This window comes from Tiliqua scincoides, chromosome 3 (assembly GCF_035046505.1).
Source record: "Tiliqua scincoides isolate rTilSci1 chromosome 3, rTilSci1.hap2, whole genome shotgun sequence".
Lineage (NCBI taxonomy): Eukaryota > Metazoa > Chordata > Lepidosauria > Squamata > Scincidae > Tiliqua > Tiliqua scincoides.
The window spans coordinates 159,561,876-159,582,722 of NC_089823.1; the positions used below are offsets into that span (position 1 = coordinate 159,561,876).

General features: G+C 41.9%; 1 protein-coding gene across 1 annotated transcript; it reads left to right on the top strand.

The window, feature by feature from the left end:
• Window positions 1–539: 539 nt before the first annotated feature.
• LOC136645171 (lipase member M-like) lies at window positions 540–20,545 on the top strand. The gene is made up of 9 exons (XM_066621410.1): window positions 540–641; window positions 6,067–6,184; window positions 6,564–6,762; window positions 8,265–8,374; window positions 10,680–10,810; window positions 13,429–13,566; window positions 15,420–15,491; window positions 16,676–16,741; window positions 20,312–20,545. The coding sequence occupies exons 1-9, from the start codon at window positions 540–542 to the stop codon at window positions 20,543–20,545; spliced, it is 1,170 nt and encodes a 389-aa protein (XP_066477507.1).
• The last annotated feature ends 302 nt before the right edge of the window (window positions 20,546–20,847 follow it).

Genomic DNA, 20,847 nt, shown 5'->3' on the forward strand with positions numbered 1-20,847 from the left:
TAGGACCTTTCCTTGGCAACAGAGGATAATTATTGCAGTCAAAGATTACAGGGCTTGTGTGCAAATTCCACGATCTCTGCTTGCAAGGGGTAGACGTAGAATGCAGGTTTTTCATTCCTCAGCCTTATTTGAGAGGAGAAAAGGAGTTGCTACAAAATAATTGTCCTCATATTACAGTCAATAGAGGTAAGTTTTTGCTTCTACATCTTCTTGATGCGCTGCTCAAGCATGTTTTGTTTCTGTGACCAAATGAAGAAAGCACGATATGGTTTCTGTAAAGATTTCCACAATTAAGGCAGGACTTAAATCAGGTTAAAGCTGATTTTTTATTTTATTTTTTGCCAAAATTAACTGTCCATTGATGTCATCATTCAGCTGTTGGATATCCAAGCTTGAATGATGATAGTTTTGTTGAATTAAATACTGTAACATAAAATCTACTAAACACTATTGTCAATCACTTGCTAAATGCTGGGGTCTAATGCATGTGGGGCATGTATTTCTTGTGGACAACTGGCATTGTTTTCCTCAGTTCCAAGATGTGGCTGTTTATGGTAGTGGCATACGTCGTCTTTCAAGCTACAGATTCAGAGGAATCCTTAGGTGGAACACATTTGAATCCTCAAGAATTTATGACTATCGTAAGTTGTTTATACAGTTGCTTTTAGAAATAGTGGATTGTACTGCTTGACCAAGTCCTATATTTTAGCTGTATTTTGCAACTAGCTGTAAAGATCAGATGCTTTGAACAGCAGAATCTCCATATTTGCCTGTGTTATCTCAGACAAACTGGCACTAATTTGAAATTTCTTTTCCAAATATCCTGACAAATTCAATTAGCTTGAACTCCTGCTCTAAGAAACATTAAGAGGGTTGGCAGAATAGAATTATTATTCTTAGTTGATAGCCCAATCCTGAGCTCTGTGCACCGGTTTACTGCTGGTGCGCACTGTTGCAAATGTGCCGTAAGAAACGTTTTCTGGGCTTTGTGCTGGCGCAACAACAGATCTAGCCTAGCATGAGCCGGTGGAAAGCAGGTGTTCCACCGCTTGACGGTTGCCTGAACTGTTGGGTAACGGAGAGGTAGGTAGGGGCATGGGGGGGAGGCAGGCGTTCCAGGGCAGGAGGAAGTGGGCAGAGGGTGGGGAGGAGGTGTGCCAGGGGAGGGAGTGGGACAGGAAGAGGGCAGGACTGGTGGAGCTCAGGTCCAGCGAATCCTGAGCTCATGCAGAATCAAGTAGCCCCATAGTGGAGCTACTTTCCCTATCTGGGGAAAGTCCCTTTCCCCTATGAGCCGCCAGTGCTTGCCCAGCTGCACTCAGGATGCTGCAGCAGCCATATTCGGCACTGTGGCAGCTTCATGCTCTGAGCAGCTCAGGATTGGGCTGTCCGACTGTTTTACAAGAAGCTGTACCCAAATCCTATTCCTGGAATATACAAACATGACTTCTTTGTCATGCAGTTTGCCTCACATTCCATTGATATATTTTCCTTTGTTGTAGGATAGAGAAAACCAGTCGACAACAAGCTAATAGACTCAAAATGTCATGCTCATTATCATTGTTGCTTCGCGGACTAGCTGAAATGTTTTTCGTGTGAGAGCTGCAATTTGTGAACTGCTGGGCCTTGGCCTTTTCTGGACATGTTCTTTCTGCTTATTCCATCCTCAGACCTCTCTCTAGATGTCATGCTTGGGCCCTTGGGATGAGGTAGACAACCTTGGGTTGGAATCATTGCAAAAGCCCACAGTACTCATAGTATGGTGGAAAATAAATGTGTGGGTTGCTTAATGAAGTTCAGAATCCCCACCACTTATCATTAGTCAAATTAGTATTAGTCAAATGATGGCTTCAGTGTAGCCTCTTAAGAACAGCCACTAAGGCTGCATTCCTATACGCACTTTCCTAGGAGTAATCCTCATTGACTACAATGACATTTACTATTGAGTAGAGATTAGGCAGAAAAGGCATGAGGTCTGGACCCAATCTCCTTCCTTGAAATTAACATTTAAATAAGTGCAAGGTGTTTTTCTTTTCAGGGCTTCTGTTCTTTTAATAGCTTTTAATAGCTACAGAATCAGCAGAAATTCAGGTGTCACAACTTTTCTCATGATTGCGTCTACATGTTTCGTGCTAAATTTCTTTTCACTGGCAGCTCTTAATGGCACTTTGCCAGAAAAATAGTTGGCAACCAAATCCCAAGTTTGGCATCTTTCTCGTGAATTCTGTTGCCAGCCTTTCCACTGTGCACTGAATGGTTGCTTTAAAAAAAATTGCATTCAATCAAATTCCATCATATTTCATATCTAAATCTGAAATATATCATACAAAGTGAATGAGTTTTTCTGCACCAGCCACAGCATTCTGAAATCCATCCTTATGTTTGAAAAAGGCAATAATACATCAATGGCTGTTCATTTGAAAACAAAACTATGTGATTGAGGTTTGAGCGATTCGTTGGCTTTTGCATTATATCACCCACCAAGTTACAATGCCGATGTACTCAGGAGTTTCTCTTGGCCATAACAGTGCTTACTTCTGAGTTAACATGGGTAATGCATGCATGACGTAACATGTACACAACATGTATCACTCTGATGTACATTTTATATTAATTATCTTTTTCTTAATATTCCATTTTTCTACTTTATATGTTTTAAACCAGCTGCTCCAAACTTTTTAGGGGCAACAGTCCACCTTGTCCTCTGTGGTGGGTTGCAACACAATGCTCCTTGTTGCGCTGCAGTGCCTTATTGGGAGCCACTGAAGGCCTCTTCTACACGGTACTGGGTCAGTAATCCACTCCATTGGCCAGAATGCCCCATGGAAATGACAGGAAGTGACTTCTGGTCAAACAGGAAGTTGCGTCTCCAAACCAGTAGTTGCTTTTGTGGGACATTCTGGAGCCCACAGAGGCCAATGGAATGGGTTGCTGGCCCAGTGAAACCCGGAACATGCCTCCAGGGGCTCCCCAAAAGGTACTGCAATGCTACAAGGAGCATTATGTTGTGGTCCTGCACATGGGTTTGTTACCTCACCATACATGGATTCATGACCGACAGTTTAAGAAATGCTGTTTTAAACTATTGCAGCCCACAACAAGACTTTGGGATGAAATTGGCTAGACCCTTAAATGATCTACAATACATTTGAAAGTAGGAATAATTGACTGGAGAAGAAAACATTCTAATTAAGAAGTTCAAAGCAGATTTTTTGTTGTATGGTCTTAGTGAGTCTTATATGGTTATCCTGACAAATTTCTGTTATATGGTTCTGTTATATGGTTATCCTGACAAATTTCTGCATTTCAAAATTTACAGTTATCAGCTGATTAACACTTCACAATGAATGTGAATAAAGGGGAGACAGGAAGGAAAGGGGTGGCACAGAGAAGCAGTGTAAGAATAAGGGAGAAGTGACTGAGTTACTGAGCCAAAGGGAATGAGAAAAGGAAGACTCACCAGGACCAGTCAGGGAAGGAGAGAAGCAAAGCAGCATGGTGCTGTTTCACCTTCCTTCCTTGACAAATGTGTTGCAAGGTGTTGCAAGGTTCAAAAGCAAGACTCAGTAGTCAGGGTGATCATCTGCAAGATTTTATTTTGTTTCCAGCAATGGGCGTCTCAAGGACTCCTGTCCAAAGCATTGAGAGCCTGTGTCAATCTTAACTAGATCCTTTATAACATTTTGGGTCCTTTGTTTGAAGATTTTGAACTTCCCGTTGGCTGAAGCTTGACATCATAGATGGAGCTAACTCTTAATAGGCTGTAAATAGCCTTAGAGACATTTGATTGGTGAGCTTCAAGTTACAGGTTCCAAATAAGGCAAAATTATACATTTAAACATGTGGAATAATAATAATAATAATAATAATAAAAAACTTTATTTTTATCCCGTCCTTCTCCCAAAAAGCCATCCTTCTCCCAAAAAGGGACCCAGGGCGGCTAACAACATATAAAACAGATTAAAACATAATTTCACAAACAGAGAAAAACATATTAAAAAACACATTAGCAGAACCCATAAAAACAGTAGTCATAAGAGTCAGAATAAAAGAGCATAAAACAGCAGTTCTTAGAGGAATCGGGCCTGTAAAAAAGCAACTAAAAGATATATAAAAGATGTTAAAAAGGCCATAACGTCAGAAGGCTTGGTTAAACAACAAGGTCTTCAGGCCTCACCGAAAGGTCTCAAGAGAGGGAGCCATTCTCAAGTCAAGGGGAAGGGAGTTCCACAACGTTGGTGCCACTACTGAGAAGGCCCTATTTCTTGCTGCTGCCCCACGTAAACTTTGAATATAAAGTTTTCAAGAACCAGTAGAGTGCACTCTAACCTTATCTTATTCAGAACTGGCCTTTTGGCAAGTCTTCAGACCTTATTTCTTGGCATACATCTCCTTTCCTGATTAAGGATGGCCTTGGTTGAGCCACCTGCTTATCTCTCCTTCACTCCTTCTCCTGTTCTCAGCAAAACACTGTGGGGCTTTCTGCCAACCTTTGTTAAGCAAGCTCCTTTGAACTTGCTTTTACTCTATGCGTTAATTCTATTTGTGACCTGTTACTTTGAGTACATTTAAGGGATCTATAGTTATATACCTTTCATATATTTTAACATAAACAAGCCAAACTCTCACTGTATAAAGGATTTCTTTTAAATGAGAAATCCATTTCTCATTTACTTTTAAACACATTACATGTTCTCCATATCAATTGCAGCTCAAACAGGGGCTTTCCCAAGAATGTTTCGCTTATCTAGTATAAATGTATTCGTTTCTAAATTTGTATCTGCAGGTGTTTGTATCTCGCTAGCTAAAAACCCTATTTCAGCCTGCCAACTGATAATACCAAAATGTTTCTGTACGACAATGTTGCATATTTGTGTGTTTTCCCAGCATTGTGACATCTCGGCTTGCCCACATACTGCTGCCAAGAAAGAGCTCTATCTGTCTTTGAGATACAACTCTCTTTGCCATCAACGCAAGACTTTGAGGCCTCAAGGTCTCAGCTAGCAAAACAACTACTATGCAGGTTTCTCTGTGAGGCTAACTATGATTTTGCTGGACATAGTTTTCATTATTCTTATGTGTTTCTATATTTTCATCAAGCCTTTAATAAAATCAGGCAATTAAAATTTACTCTGATAGCTACCATATTTCTATATATATGTTGGTTACACTTTAAGGACAAAGACTAATTTTGAAGCTTTGGAAGAATAACTGATAGACAGACATGGTGATATCTTTGGCAGTTCTGTGTTCTGAAATAATTCTTCCAGTGTTTTAATGTAAGGCTTCTTAGCTAAGACAATAACACTGTCCTTTGCTTTAAAAAGCATGAAAGAATAATAATTTTAAAACTGCAAACTGTTTTGCTAAGATGGGCATTCTTCTGCCAAATAATGCCCATCTGCTCATTGTTATCTGTTTTGCCAAAGGCAGAAGCCTCCCTTGTATTTTCCTCTTATCTTCTTGCCAGTAACTAGATGCCTTGAGCAACCCTGACAATTAGCAGAGCTTGCCAAGTCAGCAGAACAGCCAGTTTGCAATTTCTAAGCTTTCCCTTAAACGAAAATAGTGTGACTTTTTAACCTATTAAGCATTTGCCCTAATGATTTGCCCTAATGGCATATTACCCTTCATTCTGTATTACCCTCTATCAAATGGACTGGGAGGAGGGGGGGAGAAGGAGTCTGAATCCTCCAAAGGCCCAGGCTAGCAATGTCACTACCCTGGAGCATGGCAATCTTCTGATCTCCTGCTTTGTTTAACCAGTAGAGTACTGCTACTGAATCTCTTTTGCTCCTCATGGGCAGTAGAGGGTTATGGGGAGGTTGGTTCTTGGCTACATCATGTGCTTCACTCAATCTAATTCAGTCAACCTTCTGCCCCCCTCTAGAAGTGAGGCTGTGGTGGTCCACCATGCTCACATCACATCTCTTCATAGGACTTCATGGCTGCTTGTTCTGGCAGTTTCCCTGGAAATGGTTTCTCTTCCGCCTAACAGGTGCTATTGAAATTTCATTTTCATATTTTTTTTTTTTTTTTTTGCCAAGGATATACTTCTTCTTTCAGAGTGAAATCATCCAATACTGGGGATATCCCAGTGAAGAGTATCAAGTCCCGACAGAGGATGGCTATTACCTGCAGGTGAACAGAATTCCTTATGGAGTACACAGTCCTGGGAAGACAGGTATTTGGCTGATTGTCTGAGCACACTGTTTGTACTGGGTGCTCTCTCATTTCTTACTGAAGGGAAAAAAGTGAGGCAGGATACACTTTTCCAGTTATGTTTTGCTTCTAAAACCTAAGCTGCGGGTCATAACTCACAGGTGGGTTGCAAGCCCAAGCAAGGTGGTTCCTCCGACCCACCCTTGCTGCAAATAGCTCCAAAAAGAAGCCATTCTGGAAGATGAACAATTTCCTGGGAGCCTCTGGGGGTTTTCCCTTTGTCTCCATCTTGGGTCATCACAGAACATTGCATTGGGTAATTTTGATGGAGAGATTTAAAAGTTAAAAGTCCAACTGACCATCCTCACATTATCTTCTGTCTCCTTTGACTTTTTTTCTAGGACCTAGGCCAGCTGTGTTAATAGTGCATGGTATATCATCTGAAGGTAGGCACTGGATTGCAAATATCCCCAACAACAGTCTGGGGCTTTTTCTAGCAGATGCTGGCTATGATGTTTGGCTACTAAACTGCAGAGGGAACACTTGGTCTAGAAGACACGAGACTCTGTCTGTTGATCAAGAACAATTTTGGAATTTCAGGTAAGTTCAGGGAACAGCTTGAAGCTTGGATAGATGAGATGCTTGTTCTATGTGCTATTCCTGAGCAACAACTGTAGCCATCATCTGTAGCCAACAACTGTAGCCTTCTAGCAGGAAGGCATCAATTCTGGACAGACTTTGGGAAGGTCAAAAATGGTGTTTGCTTTCTTATGTGCTTGCATCCCTTGATCATGAACCTAGAATGCAGTTTTATCTACCACTTGCATTATGGTAGCCTTCAGGTGCTTCATGGCACACTTTCATAACTTTTATTCCTTAATCCCATCTCCATTACTCCATAGCAGTTTCCTCCCTAATTTTTGCAGAGGGTGTGCAGACCTACTGTGGCTATGTGGCAACATCTGTGGAGTGGTTGGTGATGATTTCATCATTGCCAAGCTCTGGAGTACTGAGAGGAGGCTGTAAGGGACTTCTCTTCCAGCTACATGGCTGCATATCTTACAAGGAAGGCTTGTCCCACATTTAATTTAATCCACCATTCTTCTTACCGCCCAATCATTGACAAAGGAAGGAATCATGAGACAAAACTTAATTCCTTGTGCTAAGTGACTGGCCATTTGAACTGTAGAACTAGTCATATAACTTGCTTTGTTTTGCATATTACTCCTAGAGAGAAGTCTTTTGATGGTATAATGGGAACTTAAACCTGAAACCACAACAATAGGGGTCCAAGTTTCCTTTGATAAGATTAGAAAATGCAGAGTAGAGACAGAATAAGAGGATTTTGTGATCTATGGAAGGGAAGCCACAATTTAAAACATTATGGAAAGTGACTAAAGAGAAGAAAGTAGAGAACTGATTACCAGTTTTACTGCTTATACAAAAAGAAAGACAATTAATAAAATAAGCAACTCATTAATTCATGCCTGCAGGGCCTGACTGTTACCTATATTTTCTAACAGAGATAAAGATATAAATAAAGACCATAAAAACAATCTGTTTGTTTTCATATAATTGCATATTTTCAACTAAATTTAAAACAAACAAAATATTCAATCATTGAAAGAAACAAATTACATTTCAGATCAGTGAGAATGTACAAATTTGAGAGACCAACAGGGTGAGTTTTTATTTCTGTAACCATTTCCACAGATTAATAAACCTGCCAATGCTGTCATACAAATATCAGTGTTGTTATAATGCAAGCGTTAGATCCCAGTCTACACAGAAATCCCATTACAGTCAATGGGGCTTATTCCCAGCTAAATGTGGATAGGATTTCAGCCTGAGGTCCCAATCCTATCCAGCTTTCCAGTGCCGATGCAGCTGCAATGCAGCCCTTAGGTAAGGGAACAAACATTCCCTCACCCTGAAGAGGCCTCCATCACCCCTCCCCCACAAGATGCAGTGCACAGCCTGTTGCCACAGCAGCTTCAGTGCTGGAAGATTAGGTAGGAGAGGGCCCTTGGTGGAGTTATGCTATTGCATGGAAGTATTGTTGGACAACACTTCAGCTGGCTGTGTGTCTTTTTGTGTTACAGTTTTCATGAAATGGGGATATATGATGTTCCAGCAACAATCCATTTTATCCTGGAGAAGACTCAGCAAGATGGATTATATTACATTGGTCATTCCCAGGGTGCATCAATAGGTACATTGAGAGGAATACCTAGAAATGTATTTCTCCTTTATGTCGTTCCTGAGTTTTCAGGAATTGACTCATGAGGGAGCTTCAGTCTTAATGTTTAAACACAACTAAAAGTCTTGCATGTTGCCTCACAAATTCTTATTCACAGCCACATATTCTGAGTGAAGCACTTGAATCCAAGCTGTGCTCTTGGATGTTCCTTGGCAAGCTTTGTGCCCCATTCTCTGGCATAATTTCAGACACATAGAATGAAATCAGAAGGATGAGAAATGCATAGACACTGTCTCCCCCTCCAAATCCCCCCATGGAAGCATTTCTTTTTCTGTGTATTGTATGCAGCTCCCATCACTTACATAACCATGAGTGAGCAGGGACTGGAAGGTGGTCATGCAAAAGTGAAGTCACTTGTTTCTGCAGAGGACACTGGTCAGATATATTCCTGCTTTCCTTCAATGATATTGTACACTGATGTGTTACGATTGAGAACTGTTGGGCACCCAACACACAAAAATAGAATTCCATGGAGAAAGGGCTTTTGGAAAGATGCTTTAAAAATTTATTGCATGAACTACAGGCAGGGACAGCAGTGCTATCATTAATACTTACATGGGCATCTCCCCCCCCCCCCCACAAGACAGAGACTTGGGTTAACTGGGCCATTTTGTTGAAAACATTACACAAAAACAGCTGTAGCAGGGGAACCCCCCTTCAAACTCCAAGGTGTGCGGGCCAGTTCACTAGGGAACTGGTGGTAACCATCTACCTCTCCCAGATAGTCAATGGGCAAAACCATCTGATTCAAAGTTACCTTTTGTCAAGACAGAGTGAGCTTATCACAGTCAACCCTGAAGTGTCAAGGCACTTGGTCAGTGCAGATTCTCACAGGCCAGAAGCTTTGTGGTAGTTTTTATGCATTCCAGTCAGAGAGCTGACCAGCCAGCCTCACTGAGCTGGAAAAGCACTGTCTCAGCAGTCCTGGTGCACCCACTGACCTTGTTTACCTCAGGATGGACACCAGACTTTCAACTCCTGCCCACGAGGCCTACACTATGCCTTACTAAAGTGACCAAAGCACAGGGAACAAAAGAAGGAGTGAGTCAACCTAACCTCACCACCCAGCAGCATCCTGGGGTAGCTGAAAAACTACCAGGACCAAACCACTCAGGCTGACAGCAAAAAATTCCTATCCAGCAACAAGCTAATCTTAGCTAATTCCTGAAGGGCAATGAGGAGGTCGCCCAACAGAGCCCAACTGCCAGGTAGGCATGCACACTGGTCTTCCAAGGCAGTTCACCTCCCAACAATGTCCCACACAATAGGGAGACCTTATTTTTGCACCTCTGACTAGCACAGAGGAGGGGTCCAGGCAAGAGTGGTGATATGTGATCATGTGCTACTGTAATTATTTTGAGAGATCCAAACCACTTAACAGAGATGTATACATTGATGCAAGTATTGCTTCCCTTCAACGACATTGTACACAGATGTGCCATGATTGAAAACTGTTGGGCACCCAACACACAAAAACAGAATTCTGTGGAAAAAGAGCATCGGGCAAGATACTTTAAAGCAGTGTTTCTCAAACTGTGGGTCAGAACCCACTAGATGGGTCACAAGCCAATTTCAGGTGGTCTCCATTCATTTCAATATTTTATTTTTAATATGTTAGACTTGATGCTACCATGGTATGTGACTGCATTTGGGGAAATGTTACAGACCTGTACTGTTAACAAGCTGCTATGTATATTCTTTAACAATGATAGTAAATGGGACTTAGTCCTGGATAAGTGTGGGTAGGATGCAGCCTAGGATCTGCTAATTTTCCTAGGCTAGTTAAAAATTTTCCTGCTTGATGATGTCACTTCCAGTCATGACATCACATCCAGTGGGTCCTGACAGATTCTCCTTCTAAAAAGTGGGTCTCAGTGCTAAATGTGTGAGAATCACTGCTTTAAAGACTCAGATTGCATGAATCACAGGCAGAGATTCACAGCAGTGCTGTCATTGGTATTTCTTTTGAAATGACCAAATCACTTAACAAAGATGAAATTGTGTAGATCCAAAGATGAATGCAAATATTGCCCCTTGTGGTCAGTTGCAAAGCCCTGCACTGGGTCCCACTTGGCCCCACTTACTCAATGGCACATTGGGCTCTACCAGTGACATGGTGTTGCATATCAGCAGCTGGCATGGGCAGGAGGACCCTCTGATGGCTGTGAGCTCTCAGTCAGTGTGCAGCCTGCCTGGTCCTAGACCCTGATCTGTATTTCGTACAATTGCAATGTTTGAAATTCCTTCTCTTTTATAGGTCTTATTGCCTTTTCAGTCATGCCACAACTTGGTCAAAAGATCAAGCTCTTCATGTGCTTTGCTCCTGCCTACACATTTGGTCTTAGCACAGTTCAAACTAGTGTGTTAATCCCTGATGGAATCATATGGGTATGTAATATACATCCTCATGTTCATTATTTCATAATCATATACAGGTTGAGTCTCATTATTTGAGAAGGTTCAATTCCCAGAACTCACTTGAATGGCAAAAAAATGCACTTAAGCAAATCAATTTAAAAAACAAAGTCCCTTTGCTCAGGTCAGCCTTGCTGACCTTTGTGATGTTAAGACAGAGTGATTAGGCAGACATATAACAAGATTGCACCTGTATCTTTTTCTTTTACATGTATAGATGGGACAACATTCCTGCTACCCACTTTGTACAGTAGTTGATCTGAAAAAAATTAAGATTAATTAAATTTCATGTGATTGATGATGGCCTTGAAAGGGTCAAACCCTCTCAAATGGACATTTAGACATGCCTTTACTCAGGGCTTTTTTTCTAATGGAACGCGGGGGGACGGAGTTCCAGCACCTTTTTGCAGGGGCCCCTCCCCTTCAGAGGCATTCCAGGAGGGGGGGAGCAAAACAGAGGCATTCGCTGGGTGGGTGCTGGGGGGTGCAGGGTGGGCAGGCACCTGGCCCCTGCCTGACCGCACAACGACCCCCTCCTGCCCCCATCTCCAAGCTCTCACCTGAGCCCAGCCTGCCTCCCCTCCCCCCATGCTCTGCTTCCCAGCACAGCTTCCAAGCCCGTGGAGGGTGTGGGGGTCACATGCCGACGCCGAGGAGGAGAACAGACAGACAGCCAGCCAGCCAGGGAGACGGGCTGCGGCACCCACGGAATGCCCAGGTACTGGCTTGATGGAGGAGGAGGGGAAGGAAGCTGGCTGGTGCAGCCCCGTGCCAATCTGCAGCACGAGCCTAGGCGTGTCTACTCAGAAGTATGTCTCATTGTGCTCAATGGGGCTTGCTCCTGGGAAAGGGTGCATAGCCTTGCAGCCTGAGAGCCCAAGCATGTCTACTCAGAAATAAGTTCCATTGTGTTCAATGGGGCTTACTCCCAGGAAAGTGTCATAGCCTTGCAGCCTGAGTAGACGGGCAGAGGAAGGGCTCTGTGGCTGCAGTCCTCTCCACACTTTCCTGGGAGGAAGCCCCACTGCCTCTAATTGGACTGACTTCTGAGGAGACAGGCACAGGAGGGGTTCTGAGGCTGCAGTCCTGTCCACACTTTCCTGGGAGGAAGCCCCACTGCCTCTAATGGGACTGACTTCTGAGGAGACAGGCACAGGATTGGGCTCTGAGGCTGCCATCCTATCCACAATAAGCCCCATTCACTAAAGTGGACTTCTGAGTAGACATGCATAGGATTGGGCTCTTAGGCTGCAATCCTAGGCACTTTCCTGGGAGTAAGCTCCATTGACTAGAACAAGACTTACTTCAGAGCAGACATACCTAGGATTGGGCTCTTAATCCTAGCAGAGATATATATGCACCCGTTTTCACATGCTAAGGGCAGGTGAAAAGTTATTCTACATGTGTACAACATGCTGTCCAGCCTTGCCAGAGATCCTCCTCATCCTTCCCCCACAAGCATGACCTCCGCCAGCCAGCGTTTGCAGCTCCTCTCCAGCAATGCACAGCAGCTGCTCAGGGCAGCAGAGAACATACAATTGCATGCCAAGCGCCTTCCCAAAGACACAGAGTATTCTGATACCTGAATTAAACCGTATTTAATCGCTTGTTTGCAAACGTAGCTATGTGCACCTAAGGACCCCTCTTGTGTAAGAATTCCTTTTTTTGTTCTTACTCCCACAGTTGTTTAGAGTAATTTTACTACATGGGACTCATGTAAGCCATTTTTCGGAATCCATTCACTGCTTCCTCTCCTCTAAGTAGTGCCACACTACATACTACACGCTGCAGTGCACCTACATAGTATTTTTCCCCATGTGTAGAAAAAGTAGCTAGGGGGAAGGGGATGTGGAGGTTGACAGCCCAATCCTATGCATGTCTACTGAGAAGTAAGTTCATCTTTAGGGGGAAGCACATAAAAATATTTTATTTCTCCAATAAAAAATGGTTAATAAATAAATAAATAAATAAATAAAAGATGAACAAGTTGTGAGTTCCTGCACCTTTTTATTTACAAAAAAAGCACTGCCTTTACTAACACCAAACACTGGTCCATCTAGCTTAGTATTGTTTACACTGTCAGTTAGTGGTTCTCCCGAGTTTCAGACAAGATTCTTTCCCCCTTCTTCCTGGAGACTCCAGGTGTAAACCTGGAACTTTCTGCAGACAAAATGTGACCTATGGCTTCTTCACTAATTGCATGGTACAAAACAGGCACTGGGCATAAATGAGAAGTTCCAATTTGTGGTATGGTGGTGCCACAAAATTCAGAAAACCTATAGACTCACCAATATCAACCAAATTCTAGTTCACAGGGATGGTTGGAGGGTGTGTTGAAATGAAACCCTTGCTGAAGTTAAGTAGGTCTGAAACTTTGTCAGTTCCTGGATGGAACAAGACGTGGCAACCTATCAATGCCACATCTCAATCAAAGAAATATGAGATGTAGATGTCATAAATCAATGTACAGGGGAGCTATCAGTGGCTGGAATTGTAATATATGGAATTATAATGGAATTTTCATTTACGGATAATTAATTAAATGTATTGTTAAAGAGATTCAGAAGGGTTTCTGTGATTGTATTTTACAGCTTATATTTGGGAAGAAAGAATTTAATTATTGCAGTAACAAAATGAAAGCCTCCCTTGCCAAGTTGTGCAGTCATGCAGTCATAGACGAGTTTTGTCTCCTAAGATTTTCAGTGTATTGTACGGAAAACCTAAATGTGGTATGTAGACTTTATATATATTTGTTTAAGAATCCCATGCACATAACTATAGGGAAAAAAAATTATATTCCTGACAGTCCAGCACACCATTTGCACACATGAACTTATTTTCAGATTTTGAAATTTAACATACGTAGTTCTCAGCTGCCTCTCACTTGAATCATCAGTGTGCTGCTTCTCACTGTATTATGAGTTGAAAGAGAGGGAAGGTTTGGACAAACTTCTTTCCTTTCCTCATGCATCATCTTGGCTGTTTCCACTCTAATGCCACTTGACACGTAAATAACAGCTATGGAGTCCCCAATCTGGATGAAGACTCCATCTGCCACACTACTGTCCTAATCCAGTTACCTCTCCCTGGGACTTTTGTTAGAAAAACTAAACTTTTTACATATAACATTACTCTAAAGTACAGGGGCCCAAACCCCAGCCTAGGGGCCAAATGCAGCCCTTGGAGGCTCCCAATCCGGCCTGCGTGGAGCCCCCAATCTCCAATGAGCCTCTGGCTCTCCAGAGACTTGCTGGAGCCCTTGTTGGCCCGATGCAACTGCTTTCAGTGTGAGGACAACTGTTCGACCTCTCACCTGAGCTGTGGGACGAGGGCTTCCTCCACTACTTGCTGTTTCACGTCTATGATGCAGGAGTGGCAGCGAAGGAAAGGCTGGCCTTGCTTTGTGCAAGACCTTTTATAGGTCTTGAGCTACTGTAAGACCTTCATTCATTCATATAAGTTTCATCTCTAATGTATTCATGTATGTAAATTAATTCAAATCTTAAATGTAAATTAATTTTTTTCCCCAGACCCCAACACAGTGTCAGAGAGATGATGTGGCCTCCTGCCAAAATGTTTGAGCACCCCTGCTCTAAAGTAAATTCTTGAAGCAACTTCAAGAGAAAAAAGCACAAATATTTACCAACCATCTTTTTCCCCCTACATAATCAACTTCTTTCTAAAATTTGTTTTTTCCTCTCCAGTTAGAATTTGGAAAGTAAAGTGTGGAAGAGAACCTAGTACAAGCATTGTATGAAAAGACATATTAATTTTTGCTTTTAGACTGTTACAGCCCAATCCTAACTTGTGCTGGAATGGGGAGACTGGCTGGCCTGCCCTATATCCAGAGCAAAGTTGGGGCCCAAAGTGGCTCAGCCTGGGTCAAGGGGAATCGCTTCCCCTTATGCCGGGTAGAGCTACAGCAGCTCCAATGGGGCTACTTGGATCTGCACCACCTCTTGACCACCTAAAGAGGTGGTGCAGATCCAAGCAGCCTGGAACTGCACCGGGCTGCCCAGGAACGGGGTCAGGATCTGGCACAAGTGCCGGATCCTGGTCCCACTCTTGCTCTTCTGCCGCCCGACCTCCCCCCACCCCATAGGTTCCTCCTCACCCTCCCCATGCCTTCCAGACCACTGTGCTGGCTGAGCTCAGCTGTCACAAACATACCTGGTTCGGTTGCTGCAGAGGCTGAATGCAACCTCCGTAGACTGGTGCATGTCCTTGCACCAGCTTGGCTGTCACCAGAGGAGGTACAAATGTGCTTTATGGCACATTTGCAGCACATTTGCACCCCATCCCCACTTTAGGATTGTGCCCTTAGTTTGTCAAGCCTCAATGGTATCTCAAGTTTATTAAAATTGGTGTGTTCTGTTAGTAGTTTATGATGACCTCAGTATAATTCTAGTTATGAGCAACTAGTTAGATGCAAAAACTTTCAAGGGGAAGGAGGGTTGTGCATTTCAAACCACAGCCAAAAGTGCAACCAGCCAGTTTGATGGAGCCCAGATGGTACCCTTCATGTCTTTCTTGAGAATGGGAAGCAAATTCCCAATATATCTCCATCCTATTGTTTTTCCAGACTCGAGCAGATGTGTATGTTGGAATTGATCCTGATTATAATTCTGTAAAAACAATAATCCATTGGAAACAGGTAATTTTTAATATTCATTTCTCAGTATTATAAATCTTTAAATAAATAATTTCAAATATTTCAAAATTCAGAGATAATCATTTGGTTTTTGACCACATGTGCCATATCTGGGATAATGTGTGTGACCCTCCCCAGTGTAGGAGGCAAGCATCCTTTAAAGTGTTATTTTCAAAATTCCTATTTTTCAATATTTTTGAAATAATTTTCTAGGTAGTCCATCTTTCCAACCAGAGCAGTAAAACATTTTTAAAAGGAAAGTGTTACACAAAAAGGGCTCTGCAGACACCATTCTGACTACATAAAAATTTTATTTCATTTTTCAAAAAGCATTTAATTGATGATGGTTGGCAACCTTCAGTCTCGAAAAACTATGGTATAAGCCTATAGCACCCGGTATTCCCAGTTGGTCTCCCATCCAAGTACTAACCAGGCCTGACCCTGCTTAGCTTCCAAGATCAGGCATGTGCAGGGTAACAGTTGCTGCCAATTGATGGTAAAGGTCTACTAATTTATATGTGTGTTATATGCTTGTTTTATCCTTTTCTAATCTTATAACTTTGTTATGGTTTGCAGTCTTGGATGAAATGAAGTTTGGGGCTGTCATCTGCCCTTTTGCCTGCCCTTTGTCTTCCTACCCCTGATATCATGGAGGAGATGCCTCTGTTTTGCTCTAGCAGTCCAGAATAGCTCCAAAACCGAGGGGCTACATGCATGCCGCGGTGAGGCGTCATGCAAAACTTAGTGCTTTACATCCCCTCTAGCTACGCTATTGTGTGCACACACACAGAATAATTTTCCAACATTTAGTAAAAGATCAAACATCTAAAAATGACTCATGACAAAAGTTCTGTGTCTGTCTGAGCACCAGCAATGGAGGAAAAAGAGAAAATTCAACAAAATGTTTGTGGGGAATCCTGCATGTGGAAGGGGAAAGTGCATGACTTTGGAAACCTAAAGCCTCTATTCTTCAACTGTATTGTCTTAAAATTTAGCATGATACATATATGAATAATTTTTTAATGACATTTTAGAAACTCCAACATTTTATCAAGAGGTAACCCCAAGGAATGGAATGGAATTCTGGTAGCTCCACCATCCACTTTTGCAATTTGCACGAGTCCCTGTTCCAAAATTTAAAATTCACCTGATTTCAAACTGTGCATAAATTTTTTGCCTCTTTTTAGATTGCTAGATCATGTGAATTTCAATACTATGACTATGGTTGCAAGAACAAAGCTGTCTACAACTCGGTAAGAAACGTTCTTGGCCTTGCTCAGAAGGAGTGTGTGTGTGTGTGTGTGTGTGTATCTGTATATATGTATATATTCTGGATTTTAGTTCTTGGTCTTTTTTTTCACTGGGTGATTATCGCATTCCTTCTCTCTTTCAACTGTGCAATGCTATGCATGTCTACTGAAAACTGAGGCAACCATTCTATACACATTTTATTGAGAGTAAGCCCCATTTAACACAATGAGACTTACTTTTGTATAGACATGAATAGGACTGTGCTGTCAGTCCCACTGACTTCAGTGGGAGTTTAAGTGTGTACAGTCAATACTTGATAACTGTGCACCAGGTTCCCACGGATTCGCTTATCCATGGGAACACAATTGTTACTAATGTACCATCCGCTGCCTGTTCTATGCCAATGAACATTCACTGCATTCACTCTGCATGCCAATCTGAAGGTATTCACAGCTGTTTTCAGGCTATCCATGGGGCCATTCTCTATCTGCAACCAAGGCTGGCCTTAGGAGCCCAAGTGGAAACATTTTTTGTGGGACCCCAGGTTCGCAACCAACATCTGTACAATCAAAATAAAATATGTAGATCACCTTTGAAAAGTACTGTAGATACTTGCCTATAGTATGTGAAATTTTTGCCAAGTAATCAAGTTCAAATTATTACTTCGCCTTATCTCCGAGTCAATCGGAGGGCAAAGCCTTTCAACTCTGAAAAATTTTGTTTCTCAAGGGCAGACAGGCGCCGTGTTTCTCAAGCAGCAGGCAGGCACAGCTCCTTAGAAGCAATTTGTTAACCTTTTATTCTCCTTCCTTCTGCTGCAGCGTGGTTCTGCTTTGCAAATGCTTGCAAAGCAGGTCTTTGAAACACCAGGATGGGATCCTTCTTCCCAGGCTACAATTCAGTGCACCATTACCTAAGAATAACACCCATGGAAAGCAGTGGGTCTACTTCTGAGTAAAAAGGGTTGCAAATATCTCATCTCTCTGCTGTGAATTGAATTGCACACTCCCAGTTATGTTATGGGTTGTATGTTGTATGTAGAGCTTCTGGCTTAACACACCAGACACCTTAAAGGTGGATTTGATTCATAGTTCTCCTGCAATGGTTCCCAACCTTTTTCACTTGCATATCCCTTGGCAGCCCATTTCCATCAATTGTACCCTTCATATTAGCAAAATGTTTGTAATTAATAATACAAGCCCTCATCTCTTCTATATGAAAGCCCAGACTTCATGTATTTATCACAGTGTTTTCTCTTTTTATCTGTTTGAAGAACAGAAGACTCTGCCTTTGCACTGTTTTGCACCAGAAGTGTGCTCAGAAATTCTGGGTGATTGATCACTTTCCATATTATGTTTCAGCTTTTTTACTGTGCTGTTTTTCAATCACTGGTTCATACATGAATTGATGATCACAAACTAGCTATTGGTGGAGCTTTCACAGCCAACTAGCTACCTCCCTTCCTGCCTTGCTGGTCCTTGCAAGGCATTCCTGTCTTGCAAGGCATTCTGGAGGCACCTGCCTTTTTCTGCCATTATTCCATTATTTTTCAAGTACCCCTAAAGGTCCTGTTGAGTGTCCCTGGGAGTACATGAATACCAGGTTGGGAACCACTGTTTTATGGTATGTTGTTTACAGTGCACTTACTCTGATAGTGCTTACAAAAAGGTGATGAAGACCAGAATTTAAAAAGAATAAAAATGTATTTTATGATCTTTTACTCTGTTTTTAATAAATTAGAGACTACAGTTCTTAGGTAACAATTAGTGGTGGGTTATTTTTCAGGATCTGGCTTTGAGTTAAATCAGACAAAACTATAGTCAGACACCCCCCTAAGTTTAACCCCCGACTTATGTGAGGGTCGTGGAAAATTCCACGATTGTTGGCTCAAGACCTGCCCACGACTTATCTGTGGGATTGACTTATAGGCGAGTGTCTGAGGTAAATAGTTGCTAGGCCACTCATTTTAGTGACAATCTCCTCAAACTAAACCCTTTAACAGGGGCCCTGATTGAGGGTGATCAGGCCAATTGGCTTAAAGCTGGCCTTGTCTGCAGTGGCCATTTTGAAACTATCCCTGTCCTTCTGAAGCTATTCTGCAGCCAGTCTGGGCAGCACCCCAGAATGCCATGCAGCAGCCAATAGCATCCCAGAATGCTTGTAGCACCACAGCTCAGTGTAGCACACAGCACAGTGTGCTTTTTTTTCAACTGCAAATTGTTTTTATTATTTTACATTCTTGTTATCTCCCCTGGGGTCATTCAGCAAAAGAGGGAACACAAATGAATATGACATTAGGCAGTTCTTTTATACCCTATACAGTGTATAGCATAGATAGTTCACAGAATCTATCCCCATCAATCCTATAGGATTTATTCAGTAACTGCGCTTTCCAGATCCGCTAGGTTTTTCACAAACTTAACCCCAGCAGATAATGAGAATTGATGTATCTGACTGCAGCCTAAGCCTATCTAATTCTTTCTGCTTCTCCTGGTATACCTTTCCATGATTGATTTTCTCACAGCTATTTTGATTTGAAATCTTTCCAGTTTAACAACATACACTGCTAACATCTTGTCATGTATTAAAGAAATATCCATTCTGTATGGCAGTGGTTCCCAAAATGTGAGTCACAGCTCCCTGGGGAGCTGCAGAAACCAGTTGGGGAGCTGTGGAATCCTTGCAAAAAACCTGCTGCCCTATACTGGGTTTGTAGATCTAATGGGGAGCCAAAGCAAATGGCACAGTAGATCAAGGGAAACACCAGTCAAAAAAGTTTGGTGACCACTGCTGTATGAGAATGGATAGGAAAGCTCTTGAGCTACAGAAATACTAACACTTGGAAAATATTTGTTATTGGTTTTTTTTTAAGCCATTCTGATCTCATGTGGAGAAGAGCTGACATACATATCAACTTTAATAGAATTCGCCATGTAAAAATATTCTTGGGAATCAAATATGGGGCAGAAGTGCAGAAATGATAGAATGGTGACCTGTGTGTAATAGGTAATGCAAATGCATCAGAATTGACTGAATTATTTAAAATGACGTAATTCATTTATCAAAATAATACCAAATATCAAATATGCCACTAAATTTCAACCTATAACCTTCAAAATATCAACACTTTAAATATTCAGTGTGAGTTAGATGAGGTAGACATCCTTCTCCCAGCGGATGTGATCCATGCTGATTCTTATGGAATGTATCATATGAAAGTTAGAATTCCTAAAGCTTGTTGAAATTGATTGGACTGAAATTAATCCTGACAAACTTGATTGATTTCAATTATTTCTAGTCACAACTTACGTTCTTAGTATACAGTACATGATCTGGAATGCAGTAGACTGCTATAATTTGGAATGGACTATGGATGTGAGCTTCATCTGATTGGTTTTTCTCCTTTTACAGACCAAGGGGAAAGATTCAGGTAGAGAAGGAAAAAAGGGTGGAATAAATTGTTTCCAGAGTCACGTGACACAAATCCAAGAGTTTTTATAGTTGTGTTGCGGATGTTTGAAAAATCAGAAAGCACATAACCTGAAACCAGTTTTCTTATTTTTAACCAACAGACCACTCCTCCACTTTATAAAATAGAAGACATGATTGTGCCAACGGCTGTGTGGAGTGGTGCAAAGGATACAACTATAGACTACAGAAATGTTAAACAGTTGCTCCCTCGAATCAAACATTTAGTTTTTTATGAGAATGTACCTTACTGGGGGCATATGGATTTTGTCTGGGGGCTTGATGCTCCAAAGCGTCTGTATCCAGATATGCTTAATCTGATGGATAAGTATCAATAAATATTGACACATATATTACATAATAAAAATTCACATTTTAATTAGTTGTTTCTTTCTGAAAACATTTATAGCAGACTTTTTTCCCCCCATTCAGGAGAAAATCTTGGAGTCCTAAGGGACTTCAGCTGGAAGGCATTCCACAATTGAGGCACCACAAGAGAAGAAGCCTTGTGTTTCACGTGTCCACCCACCCCATGTCATGTGGCATAGAGAAAAGAGCTGGGTGCCCAAGGTTGGTTTGTGTATATAGTCAAGGAGAAATGGGAGGAAGCACTCTTGTAGATATCCTGCTCCTAGCCCAT

Bases quoted from the DNA above. Each gene is read 5' to 3' on its own strand.
- LOC136645171 (XM_066621410.1), top strand. From the start codon at position 540: ATGTGGCTGTTTATGGTAGTGGCATACGTCGTCTTTCAAGCTACAGAT. The intron at 6,763-8,264 runs GTAAGTTCAGGG...TTTGTGTTACAG, and splicing joins GAACAATTTTGGAATTTCAG to TTTTCATGAAATGGGGATAT. The intron at 13,567-15,419 runs GTATGTAGACTT...TTGTTTTTCCAG, and splicing joins GTACGGAAAACCTAAATGTG to ACTCGAGCAGATGTGTATGT.